This window comes from Mesoplodon bidens (genome assembly GCF_964165515.1).
Source record: "Mesoplodon bidens genome assembly, chromosome: 12".
In the NCBI taxonomy this organism is placed as follows: domain Eukaryota; kingdom Metazoa; phylum Chordata; class Mammalia; order Artiodactyla; family Ziphiidae; genus Mesoplodon; species Mesoplodon bidens.
The window spans coordinates 57187854-57213017 of NC_138168.1; the positions used below are offsets into that span (position 1 = coordinate 57187854).

The window sequence follows — 25164 nt, forward strand, 5'->3', positions numbered from 1 at the left end:
ATCTGTATTTTGTACGGCGTTTTTAATAATTTCTTAGTCAAGCCTTCCATTTTACATTTGAGGAAAGTTACAATTACCTTTATTTTCATAAGATCAGGTGACTTGCTGGAAATGCAGGGGTCACTGGTATTGTGTTAAAAATTAGAATTATTTACCCTTTTTTTCCAAAACTTGGTCTAATTCATACCTCATTTTGATACAACAGAATGATCTCATTGTATTATTTCAAGGACAAATCTCCTTGAGTAGAAGAATTTTCATTGAAAACATAACGTCTTGTTTGTTTTAGTTGAAGGCTTTCCAAACACATTAGCATTCACAAAACTTGGATTTCAACTCAGAAGGACAATAAGAACTAGGGAGAAGACAACAGTGGACCAGAAATCCAGACCCATTTTTAGAAGGAGAAAATGGATGGAGGGATAACTGACTTAGAGCTAGTTGAAACTTGGATGACTAAAAAAAGGAAAGAGGTTAGTCTGCACCAGTGAATCTCAGAAAGTCTTTGGAACAGGAAGCCTCAGAATATTTTTAAGATGGTGGTGTATTGTGGGGCTGAAGGTAGCAGGATTAGTTGAAAATCTGAATGAAGAGTAGGAACCCCACCCCCCTCACCTTTCTGAACCTTACACAGCAAAGTGATTGCCCCTCTCCCAGAGTAATAAGATTTCTAGCAGGGATGCTGCAGGCCCAGTGTGATGAGATAGAGGCTCTGCACTGACAGTAGGGATCTGTGGGCAAGTCCACACAAAGGGCAACAAATCCCCCACACCCAGTTTGGTCACATGCTCTGGCACTGGCTGTTGGACATACGCTTCCAGGCATAAAGCCAGAGGATTCTTCCCTGGAGAATGTGTATAGCTCCAGGGAAAATACCTAAGGTTACTGCTACTTGGTGATTTCCCAGCAAAAAGGCCATCTTGCCACCTGACTTTAGCAGTGCAGTCAGCCAGTGAGGCTGGCTCACAGATGTCCCCCTCAGCTTCTTACTCTCTCACTCTGAAATGTGGATTGCATGACTCCTCCATGGAGATGTTCTTCAGCAAAACAGGAGAAATGAAGCAAGATAGTGGTTAACATGAACTCCAGGAAGCTATGGGCTCCAATAAAAGGCAAAAGTATTAGGCTTAGCAACAGTCCATATTGGAGCAGGACAGAGGGCTTCAGAAAGTATGCTCTGAGAAAGAAGAAATGGAATTTGATAAACTAGTTCATCTGATTATGTGCAAAACAATCTTCAAGAGAAGTTTGTAATTCAGTTGCAGAGTTTTAAGAAATATTAGTAATAGGTATATAAAAAGCTAAAAAAGAAAAATAAATAAAAATTATAAGCCCTAGAAATGTTAAGAGTTATGTTAGAGGGCTTCCCTGGTGGCGCAGTGGTTGAGAGTCCGCCTGCCGATGCAGGGGACATGGGTTCGTGCCCCGGTCCGGGAAGATCCCACATGCCGCGGAGCAGCTGGGCCCGTGAGCTATGGCCGCTGAGCCTGCGCGTCCGGAGCCTGTGCTCCGCAACGGGAGAGGCCACAACAGTGAGAGGCCCGCGTACCGCAAAAAAAAAAAAAAAAAAAAAAAAGAGTTATGTGAGAAATGAAATGACATTGTAATATAATGTTAGGCTCACTAGTAAGTAGTAAATATCACTTACGTAGTCACAATAGTTTTAAAATGAATTTTTAATTAACAAAAATATGTGTTATAACTACAGAGAGGATGGAAATAAGTAAAAAGATGAGAAAAGTAGGAGAGTTCTAAATTCTAATCTTCGCATATTAGGAGCATAAGCATATTCTCTAGAAACAAAAGGGTAACAAAAGAAACAGTTATGTTAAAAACTGTTTCCCTCAGAATAGGGGTTAGAGTTGGATTTCTGTTTTTATTACCTACCTTGTAAGAATCATTTGCTTTTTTAAAATAACAGGCAAGTATTATATTGATAAAAATAGAGTAAACAATCACATATAGGTGACTTACCTAACTCTAATTTTTCAGTTGCATAGACAGTATTGTATCGCTCTGTGACCCCGGGAAAGCTACTTAACTTTTGAGAAGCCTTAGTTTCCTCATTTGCAAAATGGAGATGATGACAGTGATTATAACAATAAAAATAACCTCATATGAATGTTATAAAGAGAGAACAGAATGATGCATACAAAGCATTTGGTATAGTGCTTGGTACGTATTGTCCATGTTGGGTATTATTAATACTACTTTAATACAGATGTATTTGCCTCTCTAATCCATTAAGTTTTTGATAAGCTATGGGAAAGCAGATTACATCTGAATAGCACTTAACTGAATAGTTACTTAATTAACCTCTAAAACCAGAAATGATCATGTCTGGATATTTAATCAATTTCTAGCCAAAGGTCATATCACTGATAAAGTTTTTACTTCTAAGGCCAGTTAGAGTTATTTATGAGAACTCTTTAAGTTTGCTGTTTTAAAGTGAAGAATTAGCTTGTGTATTCTATTTTAAAATAGAAAAAATAAAAAGCTTTTAGCGTATATAGACTTCTATTGCTAAATGTTTAAAAATTCTAAGGTGGACTTTCATGATTTCCACTGTCTTTTGTATAATGATAACTATTCCTTCTTGTCATGTACATGACAGATTGTGAATGCTCATTTGATGGTGAAGAATAAGTGCAAATAATGACTACAACTTGCTTTAGCTAATTTTGAAAATGTTATTCTTACTGTATTATGTGTTTGGCAATGCAAAGCTCTGGATGTTTATAGCTTTTTTAATCCTGTGCATGAATAAACAGATTATTAAAACCTGTCTCTGAATACCTCTTAGAGATGTACTGAAGAAAACCTCCAGAGCATTTAGTACTAGTGCATGTATTTTCTGGACTATTTTGTCACTAATATTCTGCCTTGCATTCTTTAGTTAACTCTTTACGTGGGAATGCTGTATCTCTTCAACTAGACTAAAAACACTTTAGGGCAAAATACAAAAAAATGTGAATATATGAATATATCTGCCTATTTTTGCAAAAAGAAGCATAGAAGGGATACACAAGACAGTGAAATGGTTACCTATAGAGGCGGGTGGGAATGGGGTGGAAGGTAGAGTAGGAGTAAAAATACTCTGTGAGTATGCCTTTCCATGTAGTTTTGACTTTGAACCATGTTAATGTTCTACTTATCAAAAATAAAATTCAATCAAAAAGAACTTTTAAAAAAAATTTTAAAGAAGTAAGCCTGAAGATAGAGTATGAACAGAAGCAAAGGGTATAACTATTTATCAAATTGCATAGACACAGAAGAATGAGTTCAGGGCTTCCCTGGTGGCACAGTGGTTGAGAGTCTGCCTGCCGATGCAGGGGACGCGGGTTCGTGCCCCGGTCCGGGAGGATCCCACATGCTGCGGAGAGGCTATGCTCGTGAGCCATGGCCGCTGAGCCTGCGCGTCCGGAGCCTGTGCTTCGCAATGGGAGAGGTCACAACAGTGAGAGGTCCGCGTACCGCAAAAAAAAAAAAAAAAAAAAAAAGAATGAGTTCAGGCAACTTTAAACACAGTACTCTCTGAGTGTATGCTTAGTAGGATATATTATGAGCAGAAAGAGAATTTCAGACAAATCTTTATCTTTCTGTAGTGGTTTGTTGTTGCTAATTTGTTGATAGGGTATTTAGGAAATTCTTATTTATGTACCGGAAGATAAAGCAAATAAATAAATATGTTGATATCAGTTTTCTAACCATGGCAGAAGAGAGTTATAAATACGGAATGAGGGAAAGTGAGAAAGAACCCTTGTAGCATTGGGTTATAAGTGGAAGCATCAGTATGAAATGCTGATTTAAAATAAAGAAAAAAAATATATGTATTTAAAATACATTAAATTTATAATATATACATGTATAAAATTATATATATATATATATATTTAATAACTCTGATGACTGAAAGGGCCTAGAGAGAATGATGCTCAGTGGTTTTTGATACCCAGTGGTAAAACTACTGACTAAAGTGTTTTGGGGGAATAAAATAGAGTCCCATAGTCAAGTATCAATCAGATTATTGATTAATTACAAGGGAAAAGTACTTTTAAAATAGAGAGAGCTGGCACAGGCATCACCATAACCAAGTGATCAAAACTGTCACCACCAACAATGGAGAAAGCTGAAAGTACATGCTTCTTGATCTGACACCATGGGAAGTACACACCACCCAAAATGTTGAAGTCAGATTTGTTTATGGGGAAATAGCAAACAATTCCAGATTGTGAGACATTCTACAAAACAACTCGCCTGAATTCTTAAAATGCTAGTACAAATTATTTTATTTAAAAAACTGAAAGATTAAAACAGATGAAAGAGAAATGACAACAAAATGTACTATATGATCCTTGACTGGATCCTAAATGATTTTTAAAAATCAGCTATGAAGAACATTTTGGGGACAATTAGGGAAATATGAATATAGAATGTGTATTAGTTAGGAATATTTTATCTATGCTGTTTCCTGATGAGATGATTATATCATAATTAAGTAAAATAATGCCCCTATTCTCTTAAGTGGTTAAGCAAAAAAGAAGATAAAAGTAAGAGGCATGTGTGTGTGCGTGTGCGTGTGTGTGTGTGAGAGAGAGGCAGAGACTTGAAATGTTTCATTAATTGAAAACTGGAAGGAAATAATTTGAGGGACAGATTATGCCATGCATTCTTTTTTTAAAAAGTGCTTTAGTAAATTCTTTGCCAGAACAGATTTAGTGAAGATTTTAATATTGCAAAAGAAATGATGTGGATTGGAGGCAATTAGCATGTTTCCTAAAATGCGGGATAGATGTTAGTTAAATGTTTTGAAAATATTCGATCAAATAATACTAAGAAATTTAAATGAAAATCTCTCTAAGTTGGTAATTCAGGTGGGCAGTCCTCTCTTTCCCTTTGAGAATTGCCTGTTACCATCTGTTTATTGGGGAAATGAATAATCCTTAGCTAAAATAATGTATATTAAAATAATAGTATATTGCCATTTTGCACATGAAATTGACGTCACTGTTTGCCTCCTCGCTCAGTCAGCTTTGTGAAGAACCACACAGCAAACCTGGGCAAGCACCATACATGCTGTGAAGGCGCTCCACCTGCCTCAGAAGCCAAGGGCTGTTCTGTCTTTACATTGCTTTTCACCGCAGCACTGCTGTGCTTTCCTGTGCCAACTTCCCACCATCAGCGGGGCTTTAGACAGAGCTGTTTATCATAATGGTAAACAACTACCAGTGCAATTAAGAGACACCCTCTGGCTTGGGGTCAGACATCTGCCAAGGCTTTGATTATTCTATTTCAATTTATTTCAACAAACAAATACAAAGTGCTTACTGTATGCAGGGCAGGGTCCTGGTGCTGTCTAGGATACCAAGATAAATCATATGTGGTATGTGCCTAAGAGAAGTATATAATCCAGGGAAAGAGGGCCTAAGACAGTTACATCAATATCAGTTATCAAAAGGTAGGGAATGAGAAGTGATTTAAGAGGCAACAAACAATATCCTATGAGCATTTGGTATTCAGAGGTCCCTTGTCTTTAGGACTATCGTTCAGGTCTTTCTCAAAATGGAGGATTGGAGCCCAGTCATCCAGATGGTTTGGGACATTTACAGAACCATGATTCATAGATGTGAGATCTGGTTGTATTTTTTTTTAATTGCCCTGCTTTCTGATGTTAATTATTGCAGCTAGGCTGCCAAGCAAACATCTGTTCAGGGTTGGATTCTGGATACGGGCTTGTTGCTTTGGCTCATCTTGTTGGAAACTATTCTTACTTCACATGGAGTATTATATAATCTTCATGAATACTGAATAGTATGTATAGGTCATCAAACTCTTTCAGGTCAGCACATAGCTAGAAGATTCACAGGAAAGGAGAAAACAACAAATAAATATACTGACGTATATATTAAAGCTTACAATTAGTAAAAAAAAATGTTTAAACCACACATGTAAAAAGAAAAATATTGCCATTTTTGCTTATCACATTAAAGGCAAAAGTATCGGAGGGTTATTTTGGTTGTTTTATTTTGCATGCTTGTTTTTTTAATGATGGTACTAATCAGAGCAAGTTGTGGTGAAATGGTTACTATCATGGACTGTAAATAAATACGGCTTTTGGAGAGCAGTTTGGCAGTATGTGTCAGGAGTCTTATAATAATCATGTTCTTTGACCCAATAATTCCAATTCTGGGAATCTATCCTAAGGAAATAATCTGAAATACAGAAGAAGCTTCATGCATGAAGTTATTCATCACCACATTATTTATAATAGCATAAAATTGGAAGGAGTCTCCACAGGTTAACTGGGTCCTCTACTTTCTGAAATATTATACAACATTCTGAAATGATGATTATAAGTGGTAATAACATGGAAAATGCTCATGTTGTGTTATATGGAAAGGCAGGATGCCAAATTGAATTTAGTGTGTGTGTAGAATAAATACAGTATATATTAGAAGGATATATATGAAGGTGTTAATATTGTTCACATTTGGATGATAAGACAAAACCTAATTTTTCCCCTTTTTCTGTTTTCCACATTTCCTTTATAAAATCATTTATGCACAAACACAAGAGACCCCAAGACTATTATCGAACACTTCCCTACACTCCAGGGCCCCAGTATGATTGATATCTGATTTCCAGTTAGTTCTAGCAAGTGAGAAATAGGTCTACCAGACCTATTTCGTTTAGGGAGAAAAAATATGTTTCTATTCTTCCTCAAAATGATGAGATTATTCAACAGTTAACAAAACTTACATAGTTCCATTATATATAGTAAGGATCTAGTGAAATTTTGGTCAGCCAGTAACACTTTTGGCAGCTAGTGCATTAAAACACAAACAAAAGCAAAAAAAAAAAAAAAATCAATGCCCCTTAATCGGAGCAGCCTAGGGACACTTTAGAGGAGTTGTACTAGGAAGGATGGGCTGACCATTAGAGAGGCCCAGAAGTGTTTCCTTTCCTACATCCCAGCCTTTTTTTCTTTCCATTAACATGTTGGGTACAATAGTTGAGCCTGTGGCCAGTCAAGGATGTGTCTGTTCCCCTTAAGGAAGGCTGGGCTTCCAGCCCATGTGAGTTCTCTGCCCTGGTAATTATAACTGATCTTTTTATCTTCTTAGAACTATTGATCAAGGGTAATTTGACTGTCACCCCCTCCCTCCCAGAACCCCTTAGAATGATCCAGAACAGGACATTAATTATTCTTCCTACAAGCCTACATTATACACTAGACAAAACAAATAAAATCACATTTCCTCCCGTACAATTAATGCTGCACCTGGGCTAGTGGCCCCGTGCTCCCCTTTATCATCTCTATCTATGCTCCCTGCTTGACCCTTAGCCTTCTGTGGCTAGAGATCCATTACCTGAAAACTACCTGGCAAACCAACACTAGTTACATTAACCTCTTTTTGAATTACAGCAAATTTTCATTAAGCACCTACTCTGTGCCAGGTAGTGGGTGAGGTATATGAAATGCAAGAATAAACAAGGCAGAGTTTCTGCCCTCAAAAAAATTTATAGGATAATGGAAAATACAAGCAATCAGTCTGTAATGGGATAAATAAAATGACAGGAATGAGTACAGGCTGCTACAGATTTGACATCTAAGCTAAGACCTGCAGAATTTAGGCAAGACGCATGTGCATGAATCATGTCCCAGATAGAAGGAACAGCAGGTTCTAGAGGCAAACTAGTGTATGACTGGGGCATAGCTTGCGATGGGGCAATGGCAATAGGGAATCCAGAAAAGTCATCAAATCATTAATTGGATCTTTATTTCATATACAAAGGAGTTTTCACTTAATTAGTGGAGTATCATGACCAGATTTGTGTTTTAGAAAGAGTACTCCAGAGCCTGGGCTAACTTAGTGGCAGTGGAGATCAAAAGATATAAATGGTTCTTTGAAGTATGAATAAAATGGAATTTTGTTGATTGATTGGTTGAGGGAGAGATGAGGCAAAGAAAAGTCAGGAGAGAGAATACCTTGTTTTCTGGTTTCTGCGTCACTCACAGGAATAAGGAACATGAAGGACAGTGGGCTGTCAGGGAGAGATGGGGAGGTGATGAGTTTGGTTTTAGGCTGAGTTTGAGGTATGTGACTGAAGACATCAAGTAAGGAATTGCATGTAGATATCAGAAGCTCAGTAGAGAGATTTGGGCTGGAGGTTTACATGGGGAAGCCTTCGGCATATGTGTGGACTTGAAACCATAGGGGTGAAGGAATAACTCTCAGAGAACAATCTGTAATAAACAGAGCCTTGGAAACCCAGGAAGTTTTAAGAGATAGACATAGGAAGAATTCACAAAGGGACAGAAGGAAGTACTGAGAACCAAGGGAATGTGATGTCCTAGGGGTCAAGAAAGAAGCAGAGGTCAGCAGGGTCAGTGCTGCAGAGGAGGCGAGTAAGATAAGGATTCATGAGGGCAGTTAGAAAGGAGAAGGTCATTGGTAATTTTGTAGAGAGTGACTTAAAGTGGAGGGGTGAGACAGATTGTAGTGGGTTTTTAAATGTGGACACAGACACAAGAACATTAGATAATCTTTCAGTTAGCTTGGCTGAAAAATGGAGGGAGACTAAGATGTAGAGACTAAGGCATATAGGGGTCCTAATGAGTTTTTATTTCGTTTTGCTTTTATGATGGGAGAAACTTGAGCACATCATATGCTTGATTGTCTGAAGTTACCAGAGAGAGTTGAGATTCCTGACAAGGCAGGTAGAAATATTCATCTTGGGAAGCTTGGAAGGTCTTGCTTTCTGCCAAAGAGGAAGGAAGGGGGGAAGAGAATGTATGGGGAACAGAAAGTTGAAGGGGTTCTCAACTGAACACATTATATTTTACCGTGTCAAGTGGGAGTGAGGTTGTTGATTGCGTGTGTATCAGTCACTTGAAAGGTTGGGGTGAGGACTTGAGGAGGTGGAAATTAGAAATGTTTCATAGGTAAGGAAGGAGTGACCTAGAAGGACCCAGAGAAAGGCTGCTGCTCAATGATGACAGCCCAGATGCACTTGGGACCATCTGCTTGTCTACAGACTGCTTATGCTCATCCAAGGATCATGTTTAGAAAGGCATGTACTGCTTTTCATTAGGCATTTAAGAATTCTGGGTGGCCTCTAGCGACATGGCATTATTTTTCCAAGTGACTAATTTTGCCAAGTCTGGAGAGGCATCTGCAGGGGCTTGCTTAGTGACAGTGTGTCCAGGCTCTGGCAGTGACTGGGTTTGGATTAAAGCTTCAATAAATATTAGCTGCTGCTGTCATCATCACCATCATTCAGTTCACTGTGACAGTACCAGAAGTTTCAGGAAGGTTTACAATTTAAGCCTTTACTATAGAGCATGAACATGTCATCAGAGCTCCACTTTTCTGTGGTAGAAAGAATGACAAAAGGCACTGGCCATTCCTGTTTTGAGAGGACAAAACTAAAACAAATATAAAAAACCTTTCTCAAAAAAAAAAAAAAAGAGGGCTTCCCTGGTGGCGCAGTGGTTGAGAGTCCGCCTGTCGATGCAGGGGACACGGGTTCGTGCCCCGGTCTGGGAAGATCCCACATACCGCAGAGCGGCTGGGCCCGTGAGCCATGGCTGCTGAGCCTGCGCGTCCGGAGCCTGTGCTCTGCAAGGGGAGAGGCCACAACAGTGAGAGGCCCGCCTACCGCAAAAAAAAAAAAAAAAAAAAAGAATCAAAGTTAGATGTTTATCAGTTGAGTCTTCTTAGTAGGCAGGTTTCCATATGCAATCCCTAAACTCTCTTAACTCTCATTGCTTTCCTGGATGACCCTTGATTTCATGGAAGAACAGGTGGGTATGTAAATGATTTAACTGCCCAAATCTGTCTCCCTTACTGGACGAAAAAAATTAAAACAAATACAAAAGAACCACAATGTACTCATAGTACAGTAGCATTTTTTTCACATGCAAAGAGTAACAGTAAAGTAATAGTAATAGTAAAAGATAATTTCAGGATCCCAGGTTAGGATCCCCTGATATACATATATATACACTCTGAGTAGTTCTAAGAGGATTTAATTTCTGGAATATAATGGCAAAATTTATTGTAATTCAATATAAAAATGAGGTAAGAACATATAATAAAACTGGAAATAGTACTAATACAAAACAGTATTAGTATATATATAAAGTATTTTTATATAGTATTCATAAGTGCTTTATAAAAAACTTTTAAATTATATTATTATTCTCCCTTTACACTTTTCCCTGTGTTTGGCTTAGAAAAGTATAAGCGTTTTTAAAAACAACTTGAGTTTCATTTTTACTTGTGATTATTTTCTCTGTTAGAATATGGTGAGGTGTTCTACTCTTTCCATATAGCTCACAGTCTTCTGTTGTGGTCTCTGTTTTACCATCTTCCTCTATACTTTATCTTAGCTAATTTTCTTAAGTGATTTGTTATTTCAATGAAAACAATCTCATTTGAGCAGTCTCCGTTCTAATGCAAGAGCAGTATTTACCTCGTTGGCCAGCAGCAAAGTCAAGAGGTTTTCATTATTGTATTGTAGTCTCCTAAAGAAAAGAAGCTCAGTTGAAGCAGGATGGGATTTTCTCAAGTGTATGTGCAGTAAATCAAGACATTTAACACTGTGGGTATACCAGGTATTCCAACCCTTTTTCACTCTAACCACAAAACTTTTCATTCACCAGGCTAGCCTTTTGTGGATACCTCTCTAGCTCAATCATATTTTTAAAAGAGATTTCTATACTCCTTAGGCAAAGATTTCTCCCTACTTTGGAGGTATTAAAATTCAAACATCAAAAGAGAAGACACTTTTTAAAAAAAAACATATTTTTTTTTCTCTTTTCATATTCATATACATTTTAACTTTATTCCTGGGAGACAGAAAGGAAAATTTAGTCACTCTACATTAAACAGTGTTTTGTAACTGCAAATAATGAATAGAAGCCAGGAATGGAATTATATTTTTCTTTCTCGAATCTAAAAACTCCAGGTAATGAACAGACTATTCCTAGAATTGGGTGCATGGTGCACAAAGATACTTTGTTTTTGGCATGAAAAGGCTCTGTTGAAATTGCTCTTTTTAAGTTAAAAAACGATGTTAACTTGGTTTAAAGTCTAGGAAAGCACTGATGCTTGCCAGTATTGAAAGACCAAAACCTGTAGGGGAAAAAAAAAAACCACCAAATATTGAAATGGCTGTGAGTAAAAATACAGAACATGTATTTTTAAAGTTTGTCAAACTTGGACTACCTCCAGGTTTACAAGTAGTATCGTAAGGAGTGATTTTGTTGTTCTATTTGTTAAACAAGTTTCAAGAAGAAAGGTTTCTGGATACTATTAAAAAAAAAAAAAACTATTTTGACATGAGCTCTGTGAAAGGAATGTTGCTTTCTGTGAAGTAGCTGTGATGATGGCAGGACTGTGTGGGATGACATTCCCACAGGGTTTAGTTGACTTACGAAATGTCTGTTTCTCCACTGCACCCTGCAGAGGGTTAGGACAGAGCCCAGAATCCATCAGTGCAATGGTAGAGGCTTTAAACTTAGACCACCAAGTGTGTTCAGAAACAAACTTAAATAATGTTCATAATTTAGTTTTGATAAGTAAAATCCTGGACCCATAATTCTCAGTATTCTCTCTTGTTTTCAAGACCAATGCAAAGTTTTGGTTTACTGGTGTTGCTATCCATTCTGTATCTGTCACCTATTAAGAGTCAGAAAACACTGATGCAAAAAAAATTTACTGAATGATAAAAATTGTAACAAAAATACTAGAACATTGGGCTTCCGTGGTGGCGCAGTGTTTAAGAATCTGCCTGCCAATGCAAGGAACACAGGTTTGAGCCCTGGCCCGGGAAGATCCCACATGCCGTGGAGCAACTAAGCCCATGTGCCATAACTACTGAGCCTGCGCTCTAGAGCCTGCAAGCCACAACTACTGGGTCCATGTGCCACAACTACTGAAGCCTGCATGCCTAGAGCCCATGCTCCGCAACAAGAAAAGCCACGACAATGAGAAACCCGCGCACCGCAACGAAGAGTAGCCCCCGCTCACCGCAACTAGAGAAAGCCCGCTCACAGCAACGAAGACCCAACATGCCAAAAAAAAAAATTAATAAATTTATTTAAAAAAAAATACTAGAACATTAAATAAGAAAAAAATAATTCCACAACCTGAAAAATCGTTTTAGTAATTCTCCTTCTTCCCTCTCAGTTTATGTTTTTTCACATATGGTTTTACATATTTATAATATACAAATACAATGTTTATTATGTTTTCTGACCTAATATTATCAGATATGTATTTCATATTATTTTTCTTTTTTTTCCTATTTAAGAAATAAGACATAGTCAAATCTACTCATTGCGATCCTTTTCATTCTTCATAGTTTAACTAAAATACCTTCTTTTCCATGAGCAGTCAAACCCAGTTCTCCTTTGTGCTTCTCTGCCTGAACCGTGGTTATTTATGCCCAAGTCTCTCTCCCCTAATAAACTGAAAATTGCTTGAAGGTAGTTTATTCATTTTTAAATTCCCCCCAGTAGCTAGTAGAGTGCCTTGTCCATGGTAGGCACTGAATAAATATTTGAGTATTTAATCCATAGAATCATTTCCAGCAAAGTGATTTAAAATGAAGTTGAGGTGAGAAGAAATGAGCAGAGCCATAGAAGGAAAATAACAATAAAAAGAGGAAGTGGTAGTATTAATTTCTGATGAGGTTGAGGTAGAATTTAAATGTACAAACACCAGATAGAGAGAAGACTATTTATGAAGATATGTCACAAGCCTGTATGCACCAAGAAACACTGCAGTCAAATATATAAACCAAAAATATAAAAACTAGAAGTGCAAAGATAATTTGAAAAAAATTATAGTAAGCAATTCCAATATTCCTCTTTCAGAATCAGATTGAGTAGATAAATAATTAATGAGCCCATAGAGAAGTTGACTTAAATCATCGAAGCTGTGATTTAATAGAAATCTATATAGAATCTTACTTCTCTTGATTAAATATTTTTAATATCCAAAAAACATTTTTAAAAGATTATGTAATTGGCTAGAAAAGAACCTTAATACATCAAAATAAAGAGTTTTTACAGTCTACCTACTTTATTCATAATCAAGTAGAGTTGAAAATAAATTTTAGAAAAAAAGTTACCAAAAAATGTTTTAACTGCATAGAAATTAAGAAACAGTTAAATAGGAAGTAAAAACAGACTATAAACTGCCTAGAAAATAATGAAGAGAGAACATTTCATACCAAAATTTTTGGAACGTAGCAAAAACTGTATTCATTACTAAAGAGTAAAAGCAGAAAACAAAGTGATTGTAGGAAACTAGAAAAAGAATAACAAAATGAGACAAATAAAAGCAGGGAAAGCATAATACTAAATGTAAAAATCAAAAGAAAGGAAAACTAAAAGAGAAAAAAGCAATATAAAGGATAAGCAAGCCCAAAGCTAATTATTTTAAGAAACAAAAGATTAATTGTCTGGGGAGCCTGATTTAGGGACCAAAGTGAAAGTAATGAAAATGAGAAAGAGACATGATGAGGAAAGAAATAAAAACCACAGAGAGAAAGAGAATATTATTTTTCATTAAGAATATTCTCAGTGAGAGAATATTCAATTGCAACAAAGGTGAAAATCTAGGAAATAGATGGCCTTCCTAGAAGAAGACATACCCTCATGTCTTCTATTATACTTGGCCCATTCACGTTTTCTACTTCTTCTTGGGTTCATTTTGGTAACTTATAATTCCTGAGGACTTTTTTCTTTTCATTTTCCTTTCTTTCAGTTTACTGTGGTTGAGGATAATCCTGTTTCCCCAGTAGCCAGACCACACCTACATGATGGCTTTGGTTTCTGGGTATCACACTTTTACAAACCAACAACGTAGGAAGAAGGAAAGTCTTCAAAGAAGACTTTAAAGACTTTAAAGAAGTGGGATGTTTTCCTGAGAAAAAGACTGAAGGGACATGACAGCTATCTTCAAGCATTTAACAATACCTTACCAAGAAGAGTGGGTAAATATGCTACAAGACCCAAGAGAGAATTAAAATTACCTTGGTGTGTACGGGGAAAAAAACTGGAGAAGCTACTACATTACCCATGTCTGGGCTGACATGTCTGTTTTGCAATAATTTTCCTTGAATCCAGTACCTTAAATATACCCACACTTGAGTCAATGGCTCTAACTGGGCACTAATACTCGTAAATCCTCAAAATCACCTGTATCTGCAAAATTTTGCTTTCTTATGTCACTTTTCAGACTTGTTAAATGAATTTAATATGATTTGTGGAAGGGCAAAATACTTTTCCATAACTAAACCACCAATGGCTTTTGCTTTTGTTTGCTTTTGGCATTTTTAGAATATTTAAGCATAGTTTGAAAGCCAAGGGAAAGACACCAATGAAGAGGGGGAGAGAGAAGTTATAAAAGGTCTCTTGTGAGCTTTGTAATATTTTTTTTAAGCTTCCAAAGTTGTTTCTAGTCTCTGAAATTTTCACTTGCCCCTTTTAACTGAAATTAAACCTCTGAGTAAAACAAAATTTAAGGCTTCCCTCTCCCACTAGAGTAATACTGATTATTAATCTGTGGTACTGGATTGACTAAAATATTTCCAAAGCTATTTTATGTCTATTAATGTGAACTATATATGTACATTTCCATAATTATGCATCTGTATTTCCATTCTTGGTCAAATTTATTTTAAAAATGGGGACACTTTTGATGTAAATGTATATGATTTGTTTTTCTTTTGTATCTCAGCATTCAGTTCTACAGTATATTCATGTAATTTGTACTTTTAGTTATCTTCCTTTACATATACGCTTTTGGAGGAAGAACACTGAATTATGAATGAGAGTACTGAATTATGAATTACGGATGATTACAGAATTTAAAATGTTCTCCTTGTATAAGAAATAAGCATAAAAGAATTTCTAGTTTCTGAAATTAATTTTGTGAAATACTGCTTTCTGAATATCAACAAAGGTAAATATTAGCAAACTTTTATTGAGTATCCCTATCAGGTACTGTTTCAGGTATTTTATGTAAATCAACTCATACAGTCCTCTAAACAACCAAATTCGATTGGTAAATTCCGGTTTTTACAGATGCAGATGCTGAGCAAGAGAAAGATTTAGCAACTAGTAGTAAGGAGCAGAGCCAATTTGAGTCTGGAATCTACTCTTTTAACTGTTAACCTCTACAGCTTTTTAAGCTAGAGCTAAAGCTTTAGAGCTTACATACACTTTTGGTCTTTTTGTAAATTAGAGCATATATTATAATTATACAATTTTAGCACCAGTAGGGAATCCTAAAGGTGAATCAGTCCATCTCTAAGAGATTTGGTTGTGTGTGTCCCTGGAACCCAAGGACCTGCAGCCACATAAATATTAATAACACCAGAATCCTATATCTGATTTCCATTCCAGGGTTCTTTTCATAAATTACCTATGTAGTATCTTTATTTTCTGATTGTAATAAATTGGAATATCTGATTTAGATAAGTGTAATGATGAAAAAAAGAGTGGATAACATTTAAACAAAGTAAGCTCAAATTTTTTTTCTTTTAGAAATATTTCCCTCTCTAGTGTATCCAAATATCTAGCCTGTTCTAAAATTTCTACCTTTCAAAAGGTAAAATTGATTATAGTTAAATGAATATGTACTTGTTCTGTTTATCTGAGCACACATTATGCATTTCTCTCTCAGTCTAAATACTTACTCAGTGATTTGCATTGAAAAAACCCTCCATATTAATATTCTTTGAGGATGGATTAGAATTTGGGTGTTGTCTTCTTCTAAATACTTACTCAGTGATTTGCATTGAAAAAGCCCTCCATATTAATATTCTTTGAGGATGGATTAGAATTTGGGTGTTATCTTCTTCAAGAATCAAGATAAGGTATAGAATCCTAAAAAATTGTTTGCTTAAACCTAATAATATATCTCAGTGTGCTTTTCAAGGAGAAAAACTGGATTAAGTTTATATTTCTTTCCACATATTAAGAAACATTTTTTACTGCTTGAGTTCCCAAATCTGAATGTGCAATTCACCTATTGGATAAAATTTTACTTAAGTGGATAAGGGAGCATGAAAGTTTGGGTAGTGAGGAAAGAAGAAAGAAGTTTAAGTAACATAAAGGAGGACTGTCTATAGAAAAATACATTTGGCATGATTGAATAGAAAATTAATACTGTACTACTTGTATAGTTATTGTTTTAACTAAACATTATTTTGCTGAATCTTTGAGAGTTATGAGAGCTCAATTAATTAATTCCTTCAAAATTACATGTCATTTTGGTTTTAATGTTCATTTCCCTGACAACTCATGAAGTTAAACGTATTTTCATATGTTTATTGGTCACTTGAACATCCTCTTGACCATTTACTGTTGAGTTGGTTGTCTGCCTTTTTTTTACTGGTTTGGAAGGGCTCTTTATGTATTCTGGATAAGCAAAACCTTATTCTTCACATATTGCAAATATCTTTTCCAATTCTCATTTGCATTTTCATTCTCTTAACAGTATCTATTGATGAACAGAAGCTTTAAATTTTACTTAGTCAAATTTATCACTTCTTTTAAATGGTGAGTTTTTTTAGTGTCATGTGTAAGCAGTCTTTCCCTTCCCTAAGGACATGAAGATATTCTTCTTGACCATCTTTAGAAGTTTTATTGTTTCACCTTTTATAACTATAGCTACAGTTTACCTGGTTTGGGGTAGGAATCAAACAGATTTTTTTAATAGATATTTAAGTGACCCAGAACACTTTATTGAAGAATAACATTGTCCCCACTGCTCTATAACTTTGAAACATCGAGAGTTCGTATGTAAGTGGTTCTGTTCTGTACTTTTTTTCTGTTCTATTTTTCTGGTATCTATCCTTATCTATCCTTGTGCCAGTGTCACAATATTGTAATTACTATAGTTTTAGAATCATCTTCTAATTTTGAATTAGAAGATGATTCCCCTCGAAAAAGAGAGAGAGAGAACAAGAGGGAGAGTGAGAAAGAGAGAGAGAAAATTGCTGGGAATTTTATTAAGATGGCCTGGAATCTGTAGGTCAATATGGACCATATTTACATCTTTAACGAATCTTCCAGTTCAAGAACTTGATATATTTCTCCATTAATTTGCTTCTTTCCATTTTCCCAAAAACATTTCAGATATTTCTATACAGGGGTATTGAACATTGTTGCATTTATTCATATTTAATGTTTTTAATACGTTATAAGTGAGACTATTTCTTAAATATTATTTTGAAATTGCTTGTTACTAGTGTATGGAAGTTTGATTTTTGTGTATTGACCTATTCAGCAAATTTTCTAAATTCACTTATTTATCCTAAAGTTTATCTGTAGATTATGTTGGATTTTCTGCATATACAATTATGCAATCTGCAAAAAATGGGGGATTTTATATCTTCATTTCTAATTATTTTATTTTCATTTTTCTTTTTCTCTTCTTGCATTGGCTAGCTCTAGTCAATGTTTAGTAATGGTGGCAGTGCATACTCACCCAATTTTCAGTCTTAAGAAAAAAGCTTTCAATATTTCACCATTGAGTGTTAGGTTTACTGTAGATTTTCTTATATATACTCATTATTAGATTAAGGAATTTTCATCCTAGTTTGCTAAGATTTTAACATGCATGAATGTTAAATTTATCAAATAACCTTTCCTCTTTCTATTGAGATAATCATATGATGTTTCTCCTTTATTTTATTTATGTGTGAGTTATAGCAATTGATTTTTGAATGTTAAACCAATCTTGCATTCTTGGAATAAGCCCGCTTTGATTATGATATGTTATCTTTTTCATGTATTGTCTAGATTGGTTTGTTAATGTTTTGTTTAGGATTTTTGCATCTGTGTTTACAAAGAAATTAGTCAGTAGTTTTCCTTTCTTGAAATGTCCTTATCAGGTTTTGGTATCATGACTATGCTGGCCTCATAAAACAACCTGAATAGTGATCCCCCCCCTTTTTATCACTATTCACTAAGAGTAGTTTTGTGATATCAGTGTTATTTCATCCTTAAATTCTCAGTAGAATTTACCAGCAAGGGACCTGGGGCTGAAGTGTTCTATGTGGGAATGTCTTTTTCCTCTGTTGCTTTTAAGATACTTCCTTTGTATTTGGTACTTGGCACTTTTACTTGATGTGCCTAAGTGGATTTTCTTTATATTTTTCTTGCTTGGGGTTGAGAGAACTTCTGGGATATTTGACTTGATGGTTTTCATTAGTTTTTTAAAAAAATCAAAGGCATCTAGCACAATGCTCTGTAATACCTGCTGAGTAAACAAAGAAACATATTTATCAGTAAAGCAGCCTTATGGAGAAATGCAGAACCTAAAAATGACTCTACCTCTATGGTATTCCACAAAATAATTAATGCACAGAAAGTGCTTCTACCAGTGCCTGGCATGGTGGAGGTGCTGCATACATTTCATGACTATTGTTATTGCTTTTGTTGTGGTATTCTCTTCTCCTCTGCCATATTAATATGTTTCTTTTTAATGATAGAGGAAATCTGAAATCCCTTGGTATTAAGTGAACTAAAGGCCAAGGCACACTGTAAACTATCATGATCAACACTTAAAACCAAGATCAAATTCATAAACCATGGGCCTCCCTGGTGGCGCAGTGGTTGAGAGTCCGCCTGCCGATGCAGGGGATACGGGTTCGTGCCCCGGTCTGGGAGGATCCCATATGCCGCGGAGCGGCTGGGCCCGTGAGCCATGGCCGCTGGGCCTGCGCATCTGGAGCCTGTGCTCCGCAACGGGAGAGGCCACAACAGTGAGAGGCCCGCATACCGCAAAAAGAAAAAAAAAAAAAAAAAAAAAAAAAAAAAAAAAAAAAATTCATAAACCATGCATTTGATAAACTGAACTTTGAATCCAAGGTTTATATTTTCTGTCTTTTTTTATTTTTTGGAAGAGTTAATTAATTAATCTGTCTCTTTTCCAGTGGTTTCCCTCACCTGTGGCATTAAATTACTTTTGAGTTCTCCCAAGTGACAAATTAGCCATCTAGCTTGAGGTAGTGGATAATTATCTAGTGGATAATTGTGTCTCTTACTAACACCCTTGGAGATTGTTTTAGAATTAAGTAATTTTGTCTTACAAGAATGGACATGTTTTGTTCAGAAATGGAGAGCATATTTTTCAGTGATATAAAGAGTAGTATTAGCATTGAACACAACAGAAATTTAGACCTTTGTTTTAAGGATATTAAGTACATAAAATCCTATAAATAGAAGTTAGATGATGTTATTGAAACTGTTAAATTGATAGTAAAGAATTATTGTCATTTTAGAAAATATTTGGTATTGTGATTATGTTTTTTAAAGATTTCTTCTTTTCTTTAGACCCATACTGAAATATTTATGAATTGATGAAATATGTACCTTGTTGAATAAATAAATGAATGCACTTTGCTTAATGATTATTGGTTTTTAGTGATCTTTTGAGGAAATTATTCGGAAATTGAGGAAATTATTTGGAAAAGATAGACATGTAGAGGCCAAGAGATTGCATAGGTCATGAGTAGCATTTTATTATGAAAAAGGGGATATTGTTAGTATGAAGAAGTATGTGTAATTCAAAGGACTGTATGAGTAATTGTTCCAAACTGCCAAATATTAGCTTACCAGCAATAATTCAAATTGTATAAACCGTAGGTGGTCCAGGAATTTTGAATTCTCAACAAACACTTCAAGAGACTCATGCAGTTGTCCTGGAAGTAGATTCAGGCCTTATGCTGTAAAAGGAGGGAAGACAGAAATAAACTAGGAGGTTGGGATTAACATATACACACTACTATATACAAAATAATCAACAAGGACCTACTGTATAGCACAGGGAACTCCACTCAATACTCTGTAATAACCTATATGGGAAAAGAATCTGAAAAAGAATAGATATATGTATATGTATGACTAAATCACTTTGCTGTACACCTGAAACTAACACAATATTGTAAATTAACTATATTCCAATATAAAATAAAAATTAGAAACAAAGAAAGAAAAACATAAAAGCTAAAAAAAAAGGGAAGACTTGGGACTTCTCTGGTGGTCCAGTGGCTAAGACTCTGCACTTCTAATACAGGGGGCCTGGGTTTGATCCCTGGTTAAGGAACTAAATTCCACATGCTGCAGCTAAGAGTTCACATGCTGCGACTAAAGATCCCTCAGGCCACAATGAAGATCCCGAGTGCTGCCACCAAGACCCAAAGCAGCCAAATAAATAAATAAATAAATAAAATTTAAAAAAAAAATAGCTGTAAAAAAATCTGATGAAGAGAATAGATCAAGCTGCATGATCCTTAAAAAAAATAACAGGGAAGAATACAAAAAAAGGAGGGAAGACAGAAAAGATGGAGACAGACATAGATTGGGAGAGTTTGTAGTGGGAAGATAAAGGAATGTGATCATATTGCTTCTGTCTGTTTAATAAAATATGAGATCATTTGGATCAATGTAGTGGGGTAGGGATTTTGGAGCTTTCAGAGAGAAGAGAAGGTATGGAATACGCAAAATGCAGAGGGTGTGAAGCATAAGGAAATTGTGTGTGCTATGGAAATAGAATAGACTTACAGGCAGATTTGAGAGACGCTGAAGAAGAAGATAAGGCACTTGGTTGGACGTTAGATGGTAGGTGTCCCAGTGTGGTGTGGTAATGAACACCAACTGCAGGAAGGGTGACTAGATTACTCTCTCCCTTGAGCTGCCTTGGATGGTTCTGGTTCCTATACACATTCCATTTCTATACGACCTGACTCTCTGGGTGGTTGTGAAACGACTGCTTCCATTGTTATTATTTATATACTTAAAATAAATAAACTTAGAGGCAAGGGAGGCCAGGTTAAAACATTGACCTGGGAGTAAAACATTCCAGCTCTTACTCCCAAAAGTATGCAGCTCTTCAATAAGCAAGAGTCCCTTGAGATTATCCAAGTGGACTCCTTCTATGTGGAATGAAAAGAAATTGTCTTTCACATGCTGAAAACTGAAGTTTTCTGTTTTCATAGGCGTCTACTTCAGACTCCTAACATGGCTTCATGCTCTGCCCTCCTGCTCTGATCTCAGTTCATCTGTACAGCCTCTGCCTTTAGCTGTAACTGAAAATAATTTACTACAAAACATAATTTGGGTTATAATAACTCTGTAACAAGTATAAAAATAAAATCTGATTGTAACTATAAGCAGACTCATCAAAAAAAGTAGAAAAAATTGCTTTGGGCTAATATTTGAAAGACCTCTTTGGACTATGTTTGGTACAATTGTAGCATAAGATGATATAGCAACTTACATTTCAACAGATCAGTACTAATAAAATGGTTTACCCAAAGCCAGATTGTTTCATTTTATTATCAGTCTGGTTCATGTTCTTCACTCGTATTAAAGATATTGTTCCCAGGCATCCTTCAGCCTGTAGCTTCGTAACTACCTTTCCTCAAGTCTGTGCCAGATAAACAGCAAAGTTAAAAGAAAAGTTACTATGAATTTAGGGGTTTTGTTAATTGCTCACTGCAGAGATTTTCTTTCCCTGGATCATGTGGCTTTTCCTCATTTCTCCCTCCATTTTCATAGCGCGCTTTTCTCTTTAAGGTCAATGTGTTTTGCCTTCTCAGAATGTCAGGTTCACCCAAGTGAAAAAGAAATGGTTTAGTGTTGTTTGCCTTTTGGAGCTTTCACTACCTCCCTCTGCTACCCTAAGATGAGCAAAAAGAGATTATGATGCTATGAATATAAAGAGTTCTTGCTCACTACTTGTGGAAAACAATTCCAGGTCCTCCTTATTTCAAAGTAGCTTATTTTCTTCATCTTTTAAAATATAATTGTGTCCACAGTTTGTACTTGAATCTTATACTGTAATTTTTTTTTTTTTTTTTTTTTTTTTGTTTGTTTGTTTGTTTGTTTTGCGGTACGCGGGCCTTTCACTGTTGTGGCCTCTCTCATGGCGGAGCACAGGCTCCGGACGCGCAGGCTCAGCGGCCATGGCTCACGGGCCCAGCCGCTCCGAGGCATGTGGGATCTTCCCGGACCGGGGCACGAACCCGTGTCCCCAGCATCGGCAGGCGGACTCTCAACCACTGCCCCACCAGGGAAGTCCCAATATACTGTAATTTTTAATGCTAACCATTTCTAGAATCCCCTACCAAATAAATGATAAATGTAGCATTCCAGTATATTCCTTCTCCTCTCTCCTAATCTAACTCTGTAGTTCTTTGAAGAAATTAATTTTATAAATTACCTCAGTAGTAGTCAGATCTCATAGGGATTTTTTTACAACATTATGATTGGTTTAATTTTCTTACTTGTTCCTATGATACTGATGACATGGGAACAGTTATATGTTCTTTGCCTGGAAGAGTCAGGGAAAATAGAGGGTTTTCTAGCAATGATTTTTAAGCTACTAGTTGTAGTATATATAGGTACTTTCAAAATCCCCTTTTTTTGTCTTTTTTTTTTTTTTCTTTTTTTTGCGGTACGCGGGCCTCTCACTGTTGTGGCCTCTCCCGTTGCGGAGCACAGGCTCCGGACGCGCAGGCTTAGCGGCCATGGCTCACGGGCCCAACCGCTCCGCAGCCTGTGGGATCTTCCCGGACCGGGGCACCAACCCGTGTCCCCTGCATCAGCAGGCGGACTCTCAACCACTGCACCACCAGGGAAGCCCTCTTTTTCTGTCTTTTTAAAGTAGTTAAATGTGCCCTAAGTTTACTGCTGAGTAAGGTTGTAGTAAGGAAACTTTGTAGTAAGGTTGAAAAATCTGAAACACATTTTCATCCGAGCTGTTCCTTTAGTTGGCTCATTGTCTGAATGCTTTCTCATCCTGCAGTTTCCAGAGGATGGAATGAGAATTTGCTTCCTAAATGAGCCTGTGGCTTAGGTCCATTTAAGTTCTCATATTTGATTATCATTATATTTAATGATAGAGAATGCTTAAACACGCTATCAATCATTTTGGAAACATTATATAGTAATTAATTATTTGGTACTGCCTGATATAGGTACCAAAGTGATTATCATTTATTATGTTAAGAATCATGAAAAATGACAGATAATCCTTTACAGTAATCATGAAATAAGCAGTACTGTATGAAAAAAGAAAAAGAAAAAAGAAGAGAAGCTTAATAACTGGTGCCTTTTTTCTCCCCCATTTGCTCTTTCACACAGGTACAACTTGGCCAAGTGGAAATCAAATGCCCTATCACAGAATGTTTTGAATTCTTGGAAGAAACAACGGTTATCTATAACTTAACGCATGAAGACTCCATCAAATACAAGTACTTCTTGGAACTTGGCCGTATTGATTCCAGCACCAAGCCATGTCCTCAGTGCAAGCACTTTACAACCTTCAAGAAAAAAGGACATATTCCCACCCCTTCCAGATCAGAAAGCAAATACAAAGTAAGCATGTTCACCAGAGTTGGGGGTTGGATGGCACATGTTGGGAGCAGCCAAATTAGGCCAACTTGTGGTAGGCATTAAGTGGGCTTCCTTCCCTTATCGGAGTCTGAGGTGAGTATACAATGGCTATGATTCTGAATATGTATGCTTTGGGGATGCTATGATTATTATTGTTAGAGCACTACTGAGGATTTAATTAAACTTCTTTGGCTTTAACCTGTGTACAATTCACTAATTGAAAGACTAATCTTTAAAGTAATTATCATTGCTATTACTAAATATTAAATAAATACTAAGACTTTTAAAAAATTTTAGTACAAGCTTAAATTTTTCAGTGAACCCAACGTGAGTCTCCTCCGGTTCTGTCTATAATAAGTGAAAATAGTATAATATGCTATTTATTCATTTATTCAGCAAATACAAAATGCCAGTGTATGCTAGGCAGTGTGCTAAGTTTTGGGGATACAGTGGCAAATGTGACACAGTCCTTGCTCATAAAAATGTCTTATGAAGGTGAGAGAGACATATGTTCTGAAATGACAGTTCTATATGAGAAGTTAGAAAACAAAAAAGTGAAACCCAATACACTTGTGCTTTGAGAACACTGACCGAGGAGGGGGCTAGCGTGTCAGGAAAGGCTTCATGGAGAAGATGCAGTTCTCCAGGCAAATAAACAGTGGAGAGCATTTCAGTGCAAGGGATGAGTAAGCGTCAGGCCTGGAGGCTGAGGCAGGCGTGTTGGAAATGAGTGCTTGATAAAACTAGGGAGATAGAGTGGCAGGGAGGCAGCTGGTCAGGTATTTAAGAGCAGATCATGTTGAGTCTTTTACACTGTGCTCAGGCTTGAATTTAATTCTGTGGGCATTGCAGGAAGATCATTCTGGCAGCATATAGAGGATGTCAGAGGAGGGCAAGACTGAAGGCATGGAAATCATGGCAACAACTGTGGGAGCAAATCCTTGATTCACAGCCCTAACTGTACATTAGAATCACCTGGCGAACTTTTAGTCACACCAGTGCCTGGTCTCCAGCCCACAACCCTCTCGCCCCAGAACAACTGTCTTGCAAATATTTGAACTTCACCAGGTGACTCTAATATGTAGCAGAATTGGGAACCTTTGCAGTAAATGAAGCAGAAGTCAATGCAAACTAGATGTGGTTGATCATGAAGCAATTAAAATCATTGGTAATAGGTGAGGGATGAAAAATCTCAACCTAAAGTGAAACTATTAAGCAGCTCTCAAGAAAAATAAAGCTACTGCAGAATTTGGGGATGATTATTGTTGTTACTCTTATTTACTCTTACAGAAAAGATGATCTATAACAGAAGAGGTAAATTATCCATCCCCCTGTTCTGTATTCTACATAGTTCTACACAATTCCTGAAGCAATGATTTTTACTATTTAGTACAATGTTTATATAGCATTTTCATCATTAAACTCCAAGTTCTGACATTAGTATTAACTACCTGATTCACATGCCCATACCTGTCTGGATATTATGAGTAAAGGGAGCACAGGCATGGATACTCCAGCAAAGCCACTGTGATATTCATGATTACAGTACAGCACCCTAAACTGAGACTAATATCATCATCCTTTGGGGCTAACCAATGGATAGTTTTTAGGTTTGCTGTATTTTTTAAAATTCAGTTTTCCCAATAACAGAACCCACTTCCAAATTGGTATAGTTTGTCATAACTTTAAGAGCAGTGAATTCAAGTACTTGAATAAAATAAATTGAGTCATAAGGC

General features: G+C 36.3%; 1 protein-coding gene across 2 annotated transcripts in view; it reads left to right on the top strand.

The window, feature by feature from the left end:
* The window catches only part of RNF217 (ring finger protein 217), a 129454-nt gene that overhangs the window by 60908 nt on the left and 43382 nt on the right, over nt 1–25164 (top strand). For both annotated transcript variants that reach the window (XM_081250572.1, XM_081250573.1), the window contains exon 2: nt 23177–23410. In XM_081250572.1, coding sequence (XP_081106698.1) covers nt 23177–23410 — 234 coding nt within the window. The remainder of the gene's footprint in view (nt 1–23176; nt 23411–25164) is intronic.